Source organism: Rhinoraja longicauda, chromosome 23 (assembly GCF_053455715.1).
Source record: "Rhinoraja longicauda isolate Sanriku21f chromosome 23, sRhiLon1.1, whole genome shotgun sequence".
Lineage (NCBI taxonomy): Eukaryota > Metazoa > Chordata > Chondrichthyes > Rajiformes > Arhynchobatidae > Rhinoraja > Rhinoraja longicauda.
The window spans coordinates 36,859,278-36,872,206 of record NC_135975.1 but is presented as its reverse complement, the minus strand read 5'-3'; the positions used below and the strand labels follow the sequence as shown (position 1 = coordinate 36,872,206).

General features: G+C 45.3%; 1 protein-coding gene across 1 annotated transcript in view; it reads right to left on the bottom strand.

Moving 5' to 3' along the window:
• Positions 1-202: 202 nt before the first annotated feature.
• LOC144605028 (lamina-associated polypeptide 2, isoforms beta/gamma-like) overlaps positions 203-12,929 on the bottom strand; it is a 49,713-nt gene continuing 36,986 nt past the window's right edge. The window contains exons 5-6 of the mRNA XM_078420072.1: positions 6,386-6,459; positions 203-1,688 (exon numbers count right to left, since the gene is read on the bottom strand). Of these exons, the coding sequence (XP_078276198.1) occupies positions 1,406-1,688; positions 6,386-6,459 (357 nt within the window). The 3' untranslated portion in view covers positions 203-1,405. The remainder of the gene's footprint in view (positions 1,689-6,385; positions 6,460-12,929) is intronic.

The window sequence follows — 12,929 nt, the reverse complement described above, 5'->3', positions numbered from 1 at the left end:
CGAACAAGCTAGGTGGACTTTAACCCCCACATTCTGCAGTAAAGCTGCTCTCACACATTAAGATATTGAAACCACCTTGTTATATTCAGGGTCTTTTTTTGAGTAGGGATACTCATCAACTCGTCAAACCACTAGCCTACTTTGTGTCACCCACTTTTGGAATAAAATGGAATGCAATTTATCAATGAAGACGAGTATTTATATTGACAAACATTTATTCCTCCAGATCACAATATAACACATTGACAGTTCATGACAATTCCACCTGTATATACTGGCCAAACCTATTGCAAAAAGTTCCAATGTAAGATTACACGTTCCTAACCACTTCACAAGTGGGTTAAAGCTGAAACATAAGTTTGTAACACTTGGTTTTATAAAATAGTTGCTATGCCAAAGGATGCTGGTCAAAGCATAGCCAACCAAAATTTGTGAGGTATTTTCCAATTTAACCTGAATATAGAGCCTGAAGTACAGACATAAACAGGCTTGGAAGGTACAGCAACTGACTGGGGCAATCCCCAAGTGTGTTGGAATACCACTGTGGTATTGAGCAACCTATTAGTCACTAGTTTGTAGAAAAGTACTGTTAGAAAGATGTATACAAATCCCATTTCTATCGATACTCAAGTCATTTTATTTCAAAATGGACATATAGCAATGCCAACATTAAGATCACCTATAAAGACAATATACATTAAAATTCACAGGTTGACATTTTCAACTGTTAAAATCTATTCTCTAACATTAAACATCACAGTAAAGGTAGCAATGAAAAATATCTAATGTCTCTGAGCTTATACGCAAAGGTTCATGATTCAATTTATGGTTCTATCGAGAGTATCTGAAAGATGCAATGACCTTCAAACCTATTATGCTACAGTTGTGCTTCTTAATTTTAATCTTTATACCTGATTAACACAATTCAACGTCTACAATAATTAGATGTTACTTTAAAAAAATTAATCATGCCTAAAAAATGCCCTAGTATTTTTAAAAAGTACAAAAGATTTATCATGACTATCGACATATGCAATTCCTTGATGCCTACTTAAGACAGCTGCAAACATGCAGCAAAAGTATCAGTGTACATTTGTTACCCTGAATGTGCCAATTATACCATGATCGTTTTGTTTCTTTAAAAAAAAAATGAAGTTCAAATTTAGAAAAATAATTTACCAAAAGCTTTAAATTTTGATCAAGTGATCCTGAGGTGCAGAGGCTGAAAAAGTCCATTTCCAAAGCAGATGACTGTCCTTATTCTTTTCTGTCTCAGTCAGAAATATTTCCTCTGGCCAACTCTCTTAACTCTGACGCTTACTCTGAAACACAAACTAGAGCGTTTGTTGAGACCTGGATGGGGACCTAGACATATCCATAGATTTGCTTATTTAGACTAGCCAGCTCACTGACTCTCAGCTATTTGCTTGGGGTGATCTGGATCAACTAGGAATGGATTCACTTGGTTTGTTTCCATGGCCTGGTAAACCAGGAATAGGAAGAACGCCACGATGAGGAACACCGCTATCTGTATCCAGATAGGCACAGAGCGTTGGCTTTTACTCTTCTGTGGTTTGACCTGTGCCAGCGGCTGGACTTTGGGTACAGGCCTCCGTGGAAGTGCATCCTTGTAGGTGAACTCAACCGGCCTCCCAGCAGCTCCTCGGATTGGTTTACGGCAAGTGGCACTGTAAGAAAATTACACAAAATGCAGTGTTTAGTTTAGTTTAGTTTAGAGATAGTGCAGAAACAGGCTCTTCATCCCACCAAGTCCACCCGACCAGCGATCCTTGCACACTAACACTATCCTACACACACTGGGGACAATTTACATTTATACCAAGCCAATTAACCCACAAACCTGGATGTCTTTGGGTTTTCTCTGGTTTTCTCCCACACTCCATACAGGCCATGGGGAGAAAGTACAAATAAGTGCCCGTAATCAGGATCGAACCCTGATCTCCAGCGCTGTAAGGCAGCAAATCCACTGCTGTGCCACCGTGCCGCAGTGAATGATATAGTATTTTAAACTTAACAAAATCGTAAAATTTGCAGCTGTACATTGGGCAAAAAGAAATGGCACCATGATTGTGTGATGGCTCGGGCGCTCCAAAGAGGCAATCCAACCCTAGTGCACCAGTACCAGCTGGCTACAACACCCCCGAATTATAGCAATCAACGTTCAATCAAAAGTACAAAATGGCAGAATACTGTAAGATTGGAGTGCAAACCGAAGGAGTGTGGGGAAAAAAAGTACAATAATGGAATAAACAAATGAGGTAAGAGAATGTCCGAGCACATAGTCATAGAATCTTACAGCGTGGAAACAGGCCCTTTGGCCCAACCTGCCCACACCGACCAACATGCCCCATTTACACTAGTCCCACCTGTCTGCATTTGGCACAGCGCCAGAGATTCAGGTTCAATCCTAATCTCGGATACTGTCTGTGTGAAGGTTGCATATTCTCCCCGTGACCATGTGGGTTTCTCCCGAGTGCTCTGGTTTCCTGTCACATCCTAAGGATGTGTGGGTTTGTAAGTTTATTGACTTCTGTAAAATTGCCTCTTATGTGCAGGGAATGGATCAGAAAGTGGGATCCTTCAGTGAGGGATATACAGTTATTCTTTAGTGAGAATAATCCCAGTTTATCCAATCTCTCCATATTTCTCTAGCCCTCCATACCAGGCAACATCCTGGTGAAAGGAGATGAGATGTTCCATACTAGGACATGAGATGTCCTCATTCTTTAGGGAATGGGGGTTCCCCTCTCCCGTCATCAATTATGCCCTCCTTGGTATCCCACAGCTCCACACTTGCTCCCGCTCCGCCTAGTCGCAACAGAGATAGAGTCCCCTTAGTCCTTACGTTTCACCCCATCAGCCATCGCATATTTCCATCAGCCATCGCATAATCCTCCGAAATTTCCGCTAATTCCAAAGGGATCCCACCACTAGTCACATCTTCCCATCTCCACCCCTTTCCGCCTTCAGCAGAGACCGTTCCCTTCGTAACCCCCTGGTTAACTCATCCCTTCCCACCCAAACCACCCCCTCCCCAGGTACCTTCTCCTGCAACTGCAGGAGATGCAACACCTGTCCCTATACTTCCTCCCTTGACTCTGTATAGGGACCCCCACAGTCCTTTCATGTTAGGCAGAGGTTCACTTGCACCTTCTCCAACCACATCTACTGTATTCATTATTCAAGATGTGGACTCTTATACATTGGCGAGACCAAACGTGGAGTGGGCAATCGTTTCGTTGAACACCTTCGCTCAGTCCGCCCGGACCTACGTGATCTCCCGGTTGCTAAACACTTCCATTTGCCTTCCCATTCCCACATTGACCTTTCTGTCCTCCACTATCAGAGTGGGACCAAACGCAAATTGGAGGAACAGCATCCCATTTTCGCTTGAGCAGCTTACAACCCAGTGGTATGAATATTGATATAAATGTCACCCGTTCCTTCTCTCCAGAGATGCTGCCTCTCCCGCTGAGTTACTCCACCATCCTGGTGAATCTTTTCTGCACTCTCTCTATGTTTCCACATCCTTCCTGTAGTATGGTGACTACACTATTGACTATCCTCAATACTCTAACTGTGTACTGACCGACGTTTTGTAAAACAGAAATATGACAGCCCAATCTTGCACTCAATGCCTTAGCCGATGAAGGCAAACATACCAAATGCCCACTGCATTTCCCTAACCACCACTATTGCCACTGTGGAAGCTATAGACTTGCAGTCCAAGGTCTCTCTGTACTTCAATACTCTTGAGATCCATGCCATTTCACTCTTTTATCCCTTCAGAATTTAACATCCCATACTGCATTACCTCACACTTGTCAGGATTGAATTCTACCCGACACTGTATCGCTCAACTTTCCAGCTGATCTATAGTTCCCTCCATAATGTTTGGGACAAAGACCCATCATTTATTTATTTGCTTCTGTACTCTACAATTTGAGATTTGTAATAGAAATAAATCACATGGTTAAAGTGCACATTGTCAGATTTTAATAAGGGCCATTTTATACATTTTGGTTTCACCACGTAGAAATTACAGCAGTGTTTATACATAGTCCCCCCCCCCCCCCCCCCATTTCAGGGCACCATAATGTTTGGGACACAGCAATGTCAGCAGTTGTATAATCAATTACGATAAGTGAGCCAGTACCTTCGGCAGCCATACATGCCCAGGCCATAACACCCTCACAGATGAGGTGGTATGCTTTGGATCTTGGGCAGTTCCTTCTCTCCTCCATACTTTGCCCTTGCCATCACTCTGATATAAGTTAATCTTCGTCTCATCTGTCCACAAGACTTTTTTCCAGAACTGTGGTTGCTCTTTTAAATATTTCTTGTAACCTGCCCATCCTATTTTTGCAGCTAACTAGTGTAGCCCCTGTATTTCTGTTCATGAAGTCTTCTGCGGACAGTGATCATTGACAAATCCACACCTGACTCTTGAAGAGTGTTTCTGATCTGTCGGACAGGTGTTTGGGGATTTTTCTTTATTATAGAGAGAATTCTTCTGTCGTCAGCTGTGGAGGTCTTCCTTGGCCTGCCAGTCCCTTTGCGATTAGTTAGCTCACCAGTGCTCTCTTTCTTCTTAATGATGTTCCAAACAATTGATTTTGGTATGCCTAAGGTTTGGCTGATGTCTCTAACAGTTTTGTTCTTGTTTCTCAGTCTCATCATGGCTTCTTTGACTTTTATTGGCACAACTTTGGTCCTCTTGTTGATAAACAGCAATAAAAGTTTCCAAAGGTGATGAAAAGACTGGAGGAAAGACTAGGTGCTGAGAGCTCTTATACCTGCATTAAGGAGGCAATTATTACGCACCCGAGCAAATACAAACACCTGTGAAGCCATGTGTCCTAAAGATTATGATGCCCTGAAATGGGGGAACTATGTATAAACACTGCTGTAATTTCTACATTTTCCAAATGTGTAAAAATACCCTTTAATAAAATCTGACAATGTGCACTTTAACCACATATGATTTTTTCTATTACAAATCTCAAAATATGGAGTACAGAGGCAAATAAATATGATGGGTCTTTGTCCCAAACATTGTATGGAGGGCACTGTATGTCCCACTGTTGCCTTAGCTTCTACCAAATATACCCCATTAATTTTTGCACCGTTTGCAAACTTACTTATCAGACCCTTAAAAATGAGCCATTTCATTGCAAAAATGACAGAGTTTCGTAAGACTGCGATGACATATTAGGTACCGTGAAACACAGGAAGGTGGACCGTGTTAAGCTACAGACCCATTGGTCGAGCAGTATTAGAAGCACTAAATTGTCTACTCCATCCATCTGTTTTGCAGAAGTGGTTTACAGTAACTTCTTTCACAGAGCTTCTGTTATCTTGTCAAACAGTGATCACATAATATACGTGCATGGGTACTCACACACCCCGGCCCTTCTATCCAGCTGCAAGGGAAGCGAGAGTCAGCAAGATCAGAACAGATAATGAAACAGGCCTTGTTCAGGTCAAACCTAAATTGCTGGAGGAACTCAGTGGGTCAGGCAGCATCTGGGAAGGGAATGGACAGGCAATCGTTCAGGTCGAGACCCTTTTTCCCACATGCATCCCAACCCGAAACATCACCTGTCCGTTCCCTCTGCAGAGGCTTCCTAACCTGCTGAGTTCCTCCAGCACTGTGTTTTGTTCAAGATTCCAGTTTCTTGTGCCTCCAGAAAATCTAGGTGCTGTGTACATTCCAACTGAGATGAGGAAAAACTTTTTCACACAGAGAGTTGTGAATTTGTGGAATTCTCTGCCTCAGAAGGCAGTGGAGGCCGATTCACTGGATCCATTCAAAAGAGATAGAGCTCGGATAGAGTTAGATAGGGCTAGCGGAATCAATGGGTATGGGGAGAGGGCAGGAATGGCAGGATCATTGTAAATGATCAGCCATGATCACAGTGAATGGCGGTGCTGGCTGGAAGGGCCGAATGGCCTCCTCCTGCACCTATTGTCTGTGTATCTGTGTCACACACAGTTAAATCAATGACTAATTGTTCGCTGTCAAATTTGGCTGTAATAGAAATTCAATCAGCAAAATACACCTTTCAAAAACTATATGACATGAGTTAATTTATCTAACAGTAATCACAAAACATCCTAAGGCATAGCAAACCAGCAGACAGCGTGGACATGTAAGTTGTCATACTTACAAGATTTATTTGACTGATTATTCCAGTTTTAATATGCCACATTTTTACAAATCAAGTAGGAAATTATTGCACTAATTTATGTTAAAAACAGTAATATTTCATTAAAGATAATATGTATTTTAGGCAGTTTTGATATGTGGTCACCTCTGAACCAACATGTGTCAGAGAAAATAAAACAAAGATCCTATCCTTACCTGATCCCTGTTGATGTCTGATTGGGGATTATTTCCTCCACCAAAATGTCCTTTATCACTTCTTTTTGTTCCACCTATAAAATGGACATTTACTGTAAGTCTTTGCTCCAAGCTATATTGCAACACAAGACAAAGTTCAAATTCATAGAGGGGTGCAATTAAAGAGAGTATGTTGCTGTACAGGACCGGTAACATTTGTGTCCGTATTTACATTCGTCAAAACAGATACAAAAAGCTGGAGTAACTCAGCGACTCAGGCAGCATCTCTGGAGAGAAGGAATATGTGACTCTTCAGACTGAGAGCCAGGGGAAAGGGAAACAAGAGATATAGACAGTACTTAGGAGAAATGAATGGAACATATGCAAAAAGAAAACATGTGACTGTGGTAGTCAAGTTCACAATCAATCAATCACAATCATACTTTATTAGCCAAGTATGTTTTGCAACATACGAGGAATTTAATTTGGCTGGTGTGGATGGTGAACAGGAAGGGAGAGAGGACCGTCCCCTGTGGGGCCCTGTGTTGCTCACCACCATGTCCGAGACACAGTTCCGTAGCTTGACATCTTGTGGTCATCCAGTCATTCTTCAGAAAACGGGGCTTCCCCTCTCCCATTATAGATGAGGCTATCACTAGGGCCTCTCCTATATCCCGCAACTCCACTCTTGCTTCCACCCCATCAGCCAGCGTATCCAACAAATCATCCTCCACCATTTCCGTCACCTACAACGGGACCACACTACTGGCCACATCTTCCCATCCCCTCCCCTTTCTGCGTTCCGCAGAGACAGTTCCCTCCGTAACTCCCTGGTCCACTCGTCCCTTCCTACCCAAACCACCCCATCCCCGGGCACTTTCCCCTGCAACCGCAGGAGATGCAACACCTGTCCCTTTACCTCCCCCGATCACCGTTGTGTCGTCTGCAAACTTGACAATGGTGTTGGTGTCGAATGCAGGAACACAGTCGTGTGTGAATAGGGAGTAGATCATGGGGCTCAGAACACATCCCTGTGGTGTGCCAGTACTGAGGGTGATAGTGGAGGACAGGTGCGGGCCCATTCTCACTGCCTGCGGTCGCTCCAGCAGGAAGTCCAGGATCCAGTCGCATAACGACGAGCTGAGACCTAGCTGGTGGAGTTTGGTGATGAACTTGATGGGGATGACCGTGTTGAAGGCAGAGCTATAGTCAATGAATAGCATCCTCACGTACGTGCCCTGTCTCTCCAGGTGAGTCAGGATAGTGAGAAGAGCCAGAGAGATGGCGTCCTCTGTGGATCTGTTTGCCCCTGTATGCAAATTGATGTGGGTCCAGTGAGTCAGGGATGCTGGATTTGATGTGTGAGAGGACCAGCCTTTCAAAGCACTTCATGACTATCGGAGTTAGGGCAACCGGACGGTAGTCGTTCAGGTTGGTGATCTTTGCTTTTTTCGGCACCGGCACTATGGTAGCTAACTTCAGGCACTTTGGGACCTTAGCCAGAGATAATAACAGGTTAAAGATCCTGGTGAATACCTCAGCCAACTGTTCAGCACAGTCCCTAAGTACCCTTCCTTGAACTCCATCCGGGCCTGCAGCCTTGCGTGGGTTGACCCTTTGCAGAGCGCGTTGTACTTCCTGTGTGCTCAGTTCAGTCCCTCTGCCTCGGCTGGGATTCTTCCACTCAAGGTGTCCAATTCCTTCATAATCTTATACGTTTCAAAAAGATCCCCTCTCATCCTTCTAAATTCCAGCTTATACAAGCCTAGTCGCTCCAGTCTTTCAACATACGACAGTACCGCCATTCCGGGAATTAACCTAGTGAACCTACGCTGCACGCCCTCAATAGCAAGAATGTCCTTCCTCAAATTTGGAGACCAAAACTGCACACAGTACTGCAGGTGCGGTCTCACTAGGGCCCTGTACAACTGCAGAAGGACCTCTTTGCTCCCTTACTCAACTCCTCATTATGATGGCCAACATGCCATTAGCTTTCTTCACTGCCTGCTGTACCTGCATGCTAACTTTAAGTGACTGATGACAGTGAAGCGACAGTGACGAGGGACGTAAAGCGGTGGTCTGACCATTCAGAGGCCATGCTGCAGGATGCACTGAGCGATGTCGACTGGAATATGTTCCAAGCAAGTTCCAGAGACGTCAATGAGTTTGCGGAAGCGGTTACGGACTTCATTGCCACAATAGCCGATACCATCATCCCCACGGTAAGGGTCAGTATCTTCCCTAACCAAAAACCCTGGGTGGACAGGTCTATTCGCGTGGCCTTGAATGCTCGCACCGCTGCTTACAACTCTGGCCTGGCATCCGGCAACATGGACGACTACAAGGGAGAGTCCTACCGACTGCGAAGGGCAGTGAAGGATGCAAAAAGGAGATACCGGGACAAGATGGAGTCACAGATGGAGCAGCAGGACACCAGGCGCCTTCGGCAGGGGCTACGGACAATAACTAGCTACAGGTCCAGCACCCCCTCAACCGAAAGTGCCGGCTCCTCCTTAGCTGATGACCTGAACTCTTTTTATGCACGGTTTGAGACGGGTAACACCCCCAGCTCGCCGTCTAAAAACAGCACCGAAGGGGCGCTGGCTAGCGAGGCTGGAGGGGGATCCACTGCCGGGGATGTGCACACATTCTCGGTGTCCGATCATGAGGTGAGGTGGGCTCTGACGCGTGTGAACACGAGGAAAGCGGGAGGCCCAGATGGTATATCTGGGCGAGTACTACAGTCTTGTGCTACTCAGCTTGCTCCAGTGCTCACCACAATATTCAACCTCTCCTTGGCCAAGTCCGTGGTCCCTGCATGCTTCAAAAGATCCATCATTGTACCGGTGCCAAAGAATGCCTCTCCAGCGTGTTTAAATGACTACCGACCGGTGGCCCTCACCTCGGTTGTCATGAAATGCTTTGAGAGGCTAGTCAAGAAGCACATCTGCGCCCTCCTTCCTCGCAACATGGACCCACCACAGTTCGCATACCGTCCGAACAGGTCCACGGATGATGCGGTCTCCCAGGTTCTACACACCGCTCTCTCTCATCTGGACAGCCAGGGGGGCTATGTGAGGATGCTGTTCATTGACTTTAGTTCAGCATTCAACACAATAGTCCCCAGCAGACTGGTTGAGAAGCTGCTGGAACTGGGGCTTAGCACCCCTCTGTGTGCCTGGGTCCTGGACTTTCTCACTGCCAGGCCCCAAGTGGTCAAGATGGGGGAACACACATCTAGCTCCCTCACCCTGAACATAGGATCCCCCCAGGGCTGCGTCCTTAGCCCCCTACTGTACTCCCTGTACACACATGACTGTGGGGCCAGGTTCAGCTCAAACTCCATCATCAAGTTTGCTGATGACACTGTGGTGGTGGGCCGGATCTCCAACAACGATGAGAAGGCCTACCGGGAGGAGGTGGCTGATCTGGCACTCTGGTGTCAGGACAATCCTCTTGAATGTCACTAAAACAAAGGAGCTGATTGTGGACTTTAGAAGGGCTAAACATCCAAGGACATACACGCCACTGGAGATAAATGGGTCGATTGTGGATAGGGTGAGCAGTTTTAAATACTTGGGAGTCCACATCACAGAGGATCTGACGTGGGCAACGCACATTGCCGCACTTGTGGGTAAGGCAAAGCAGCGCCTTTACCACCTTAGACAGCTGAGGAAATTCAGAGTGTCTCTGAGGATCCTTCATTGCTTCTACTCTGGGGCTGTAGAGAGCATCCTGTCCGGCAACATTACAGTCTGGTTTGGGAACAGCTCTGCCCAGGACAGGATGGCCCTGCAGAGAGTAGTGCGTTCGGCAGAACGCACCATGGGAACTACACTCGTCCCCCTGCAGGACCTATACATCAGGAGGTGCAGATCCAGAGCAAGCAAGATTATGAGGGACCCCTGCCACCCCAGTAACGGACTGTTCCAGATGCTACGATCAGGCAAACGCCTCCGCTGTCATGCTGTGAAAACGGAGAGGATGAGACGGAGTTTCTTCCCACAGGCCATCAGGACTGTCAACTTTTATAACTCCAGAGACTAAATTTTTGTCTACACTATAGTAACTTATTAACTTTATTTATATGATGTAACTGTAATTCTTTTTTGTGCACAATCCGCAGGCATTGCCACTTTCATTTCACTGCACATCGTGTATGTGTATGTGACAAATAAACTTGACTTGACAAGGATACCCAGTTCTCTTTGTACTTCCCATTTCTTAACTTGACACCATTCAGATAATAATCTGCTTTCCTGTTCTTACCACCAAAGTGGATAACCTTATATTTATTCACATTAAACTGCATCTGCCATGCATTTGCCCACTCACACAACCTGTCCAAGTCACCCTGCATCCTCATAGCATCCTCCTCACAGTTCACACTACCACCCAGCTTTGTGTCATCCGCAAATTTGCTAATGTTATTTTTAATCCCTTCATCTAGGTCATTAATGTATATTGTAAATAGCTGCGGTCCCAGCACCAATCCTTGCGGTACCCCACTAGTCACTGCCTGCCATTCTGAAAAGGACCCGTTAATCCCTACTCTTTGTTTCCTGTTTGCCAGCCAATTTTCTATCCATGTCAGCACCCTGCCCCCAATACCATGCGTTCTAATCTTGCCCACTAATCTCCTATGTATCTGAAAGTCCAGATACCCTACATCCACTGGCTCTCCCTTGTCCATTTTCCTAGATGCATCCTCAAAAAATCCCAGAAGATTAGTCAAGCATGATTACCCCTTCATAAATCCATGCTGACTCGGAACGATCCTGTTACTGCTATCCAAATCCTCTGCAATTTCTTCTTTTATAATTGACTCCAGCATCTTCCCCACCACTGATGTCAGGCTAACTGGTCTATAATTTCCCGTTTTCTCTCTCCCTCCTTTCTTAAAAAGTGGGATAACATTAGCTACCCTCCCATCCACAGGAACTGATCCTGAATCTATAGAACATTGGAAAATGATCACCAATGCGTCTGAAGAAGGGTCTCGACCCGAAACGTCGCCGATTCCTTCTCTCCTGAGATGCTGCCTGACCTGCTGAGTTACTTCAGCATTTTGTGAATAAATACCTTCGATTTGCACCAGCATCTGCAGTTATTTTCTTACACCAATGCGTCCACGATTTCTGGAGCCACCTCCTTAAGTACCCTGGGATGCAGACCATCAGGCCCTGGGGATTTATTAGCCTTCAGTCCCATCAGTCTACCAACACCATTTCCTGCCTAATGTGAATTTCCTTCAGTTCCTCCATCACCCTAGGACCTCTGTCCACTAGTACATCTGGGAGATTGTTGGTGAAGATTGTTGGTGTCTTCCTTAGTGAAGACAGATCCAAAGTACCTGTTCAACTCATTTGCCATTTCCTTGTTCCCCATAATAAATTCACCTGCTTCTGTCTTCAAGGGACCCACATTTGTCTTAACTAGTTTTTTCCTTTTCACATACCTAAACAAGCTTTTACTATCTATCCTCCTTTATATTCTTGGCAAGCTTACCTTCGTACCTCATCTTTTCTCCCCGTATTGCCTTTTTAGTTATCTTCTGTTGGTCTTTAAAAGAGTCCCAATCCTCTGACTTCCTGCTCATCTTTGCTGTTATACTTCCTCTCCTTTATTTTTATACTGTCCTTGACTTCCCTTGACAGCCACAGTTGCCTCTTACTCCCACTAGAATCATTCTTCCTCTTTGGAATGAACTGATCCTGCATCTTCTGTATTATTCCCAGAAATACCTGCCATTGTTGTTCCACCGTCTTCCCTGCTAGGGTATCTTTCAAGTCAACTCTGGCCAGCTCCTCCCTCATGCCTCCATTGTCACCCTTGCTCAACTGCAATAATGACACTTCCGATTTTCCCTTCTCCCTCTCAAATTGTAGATTAAAACTGATCATATTATGATCACTACCTCCTAATGGCTCCTTCAAGTTCCCTTATCAAATCCGGTTCATTACACAACATTAAATCCAGAATTGCCTTCTCCCTGGTCGGCTCCAGTACAAGCTGCTCTAAGAATCCATCTCGGAGGCACTCCGCAAACTCGCTTTCTTGGGGTCCATTACCAAGCTGATTTTCCCAGTCTACCTGAATGTTGAAATCTCTCATAACCACTGTAGCATTACCTTTGCGACATGCCAATTTTAACTCTTGATTCAACTTGCACCCTATGTCGAGGCTACTGTTTGGGGGCCTGTAGATAACTCCCATTAGGGTATTTTTACCCTTACAATTCCTCAATTCTGTACATACTGATTCTACATCTCCTAACTCTATGTCACCCCTTGCAAGGGACTGAATATCATTCCTTACCAACAGAGCAACCCCAACCCCACCCCCTCTGCCCACCTGTCTGTCTTTTCGATAGGTCGTATACCCCTGAATATTCTGTTCCCAGCCCTGGACCACTTGCAGCCATGTCTCTGTGATTCCCACAACATCATACTTGCCAATATCTAACTGAGCTTCAAGCGCATCCACATTATTTTTTATACTTTGTGCATTCAAATACAACACTTTAACTTCGGTATTCACCTCCCCTCTCACACCGGTCACTATT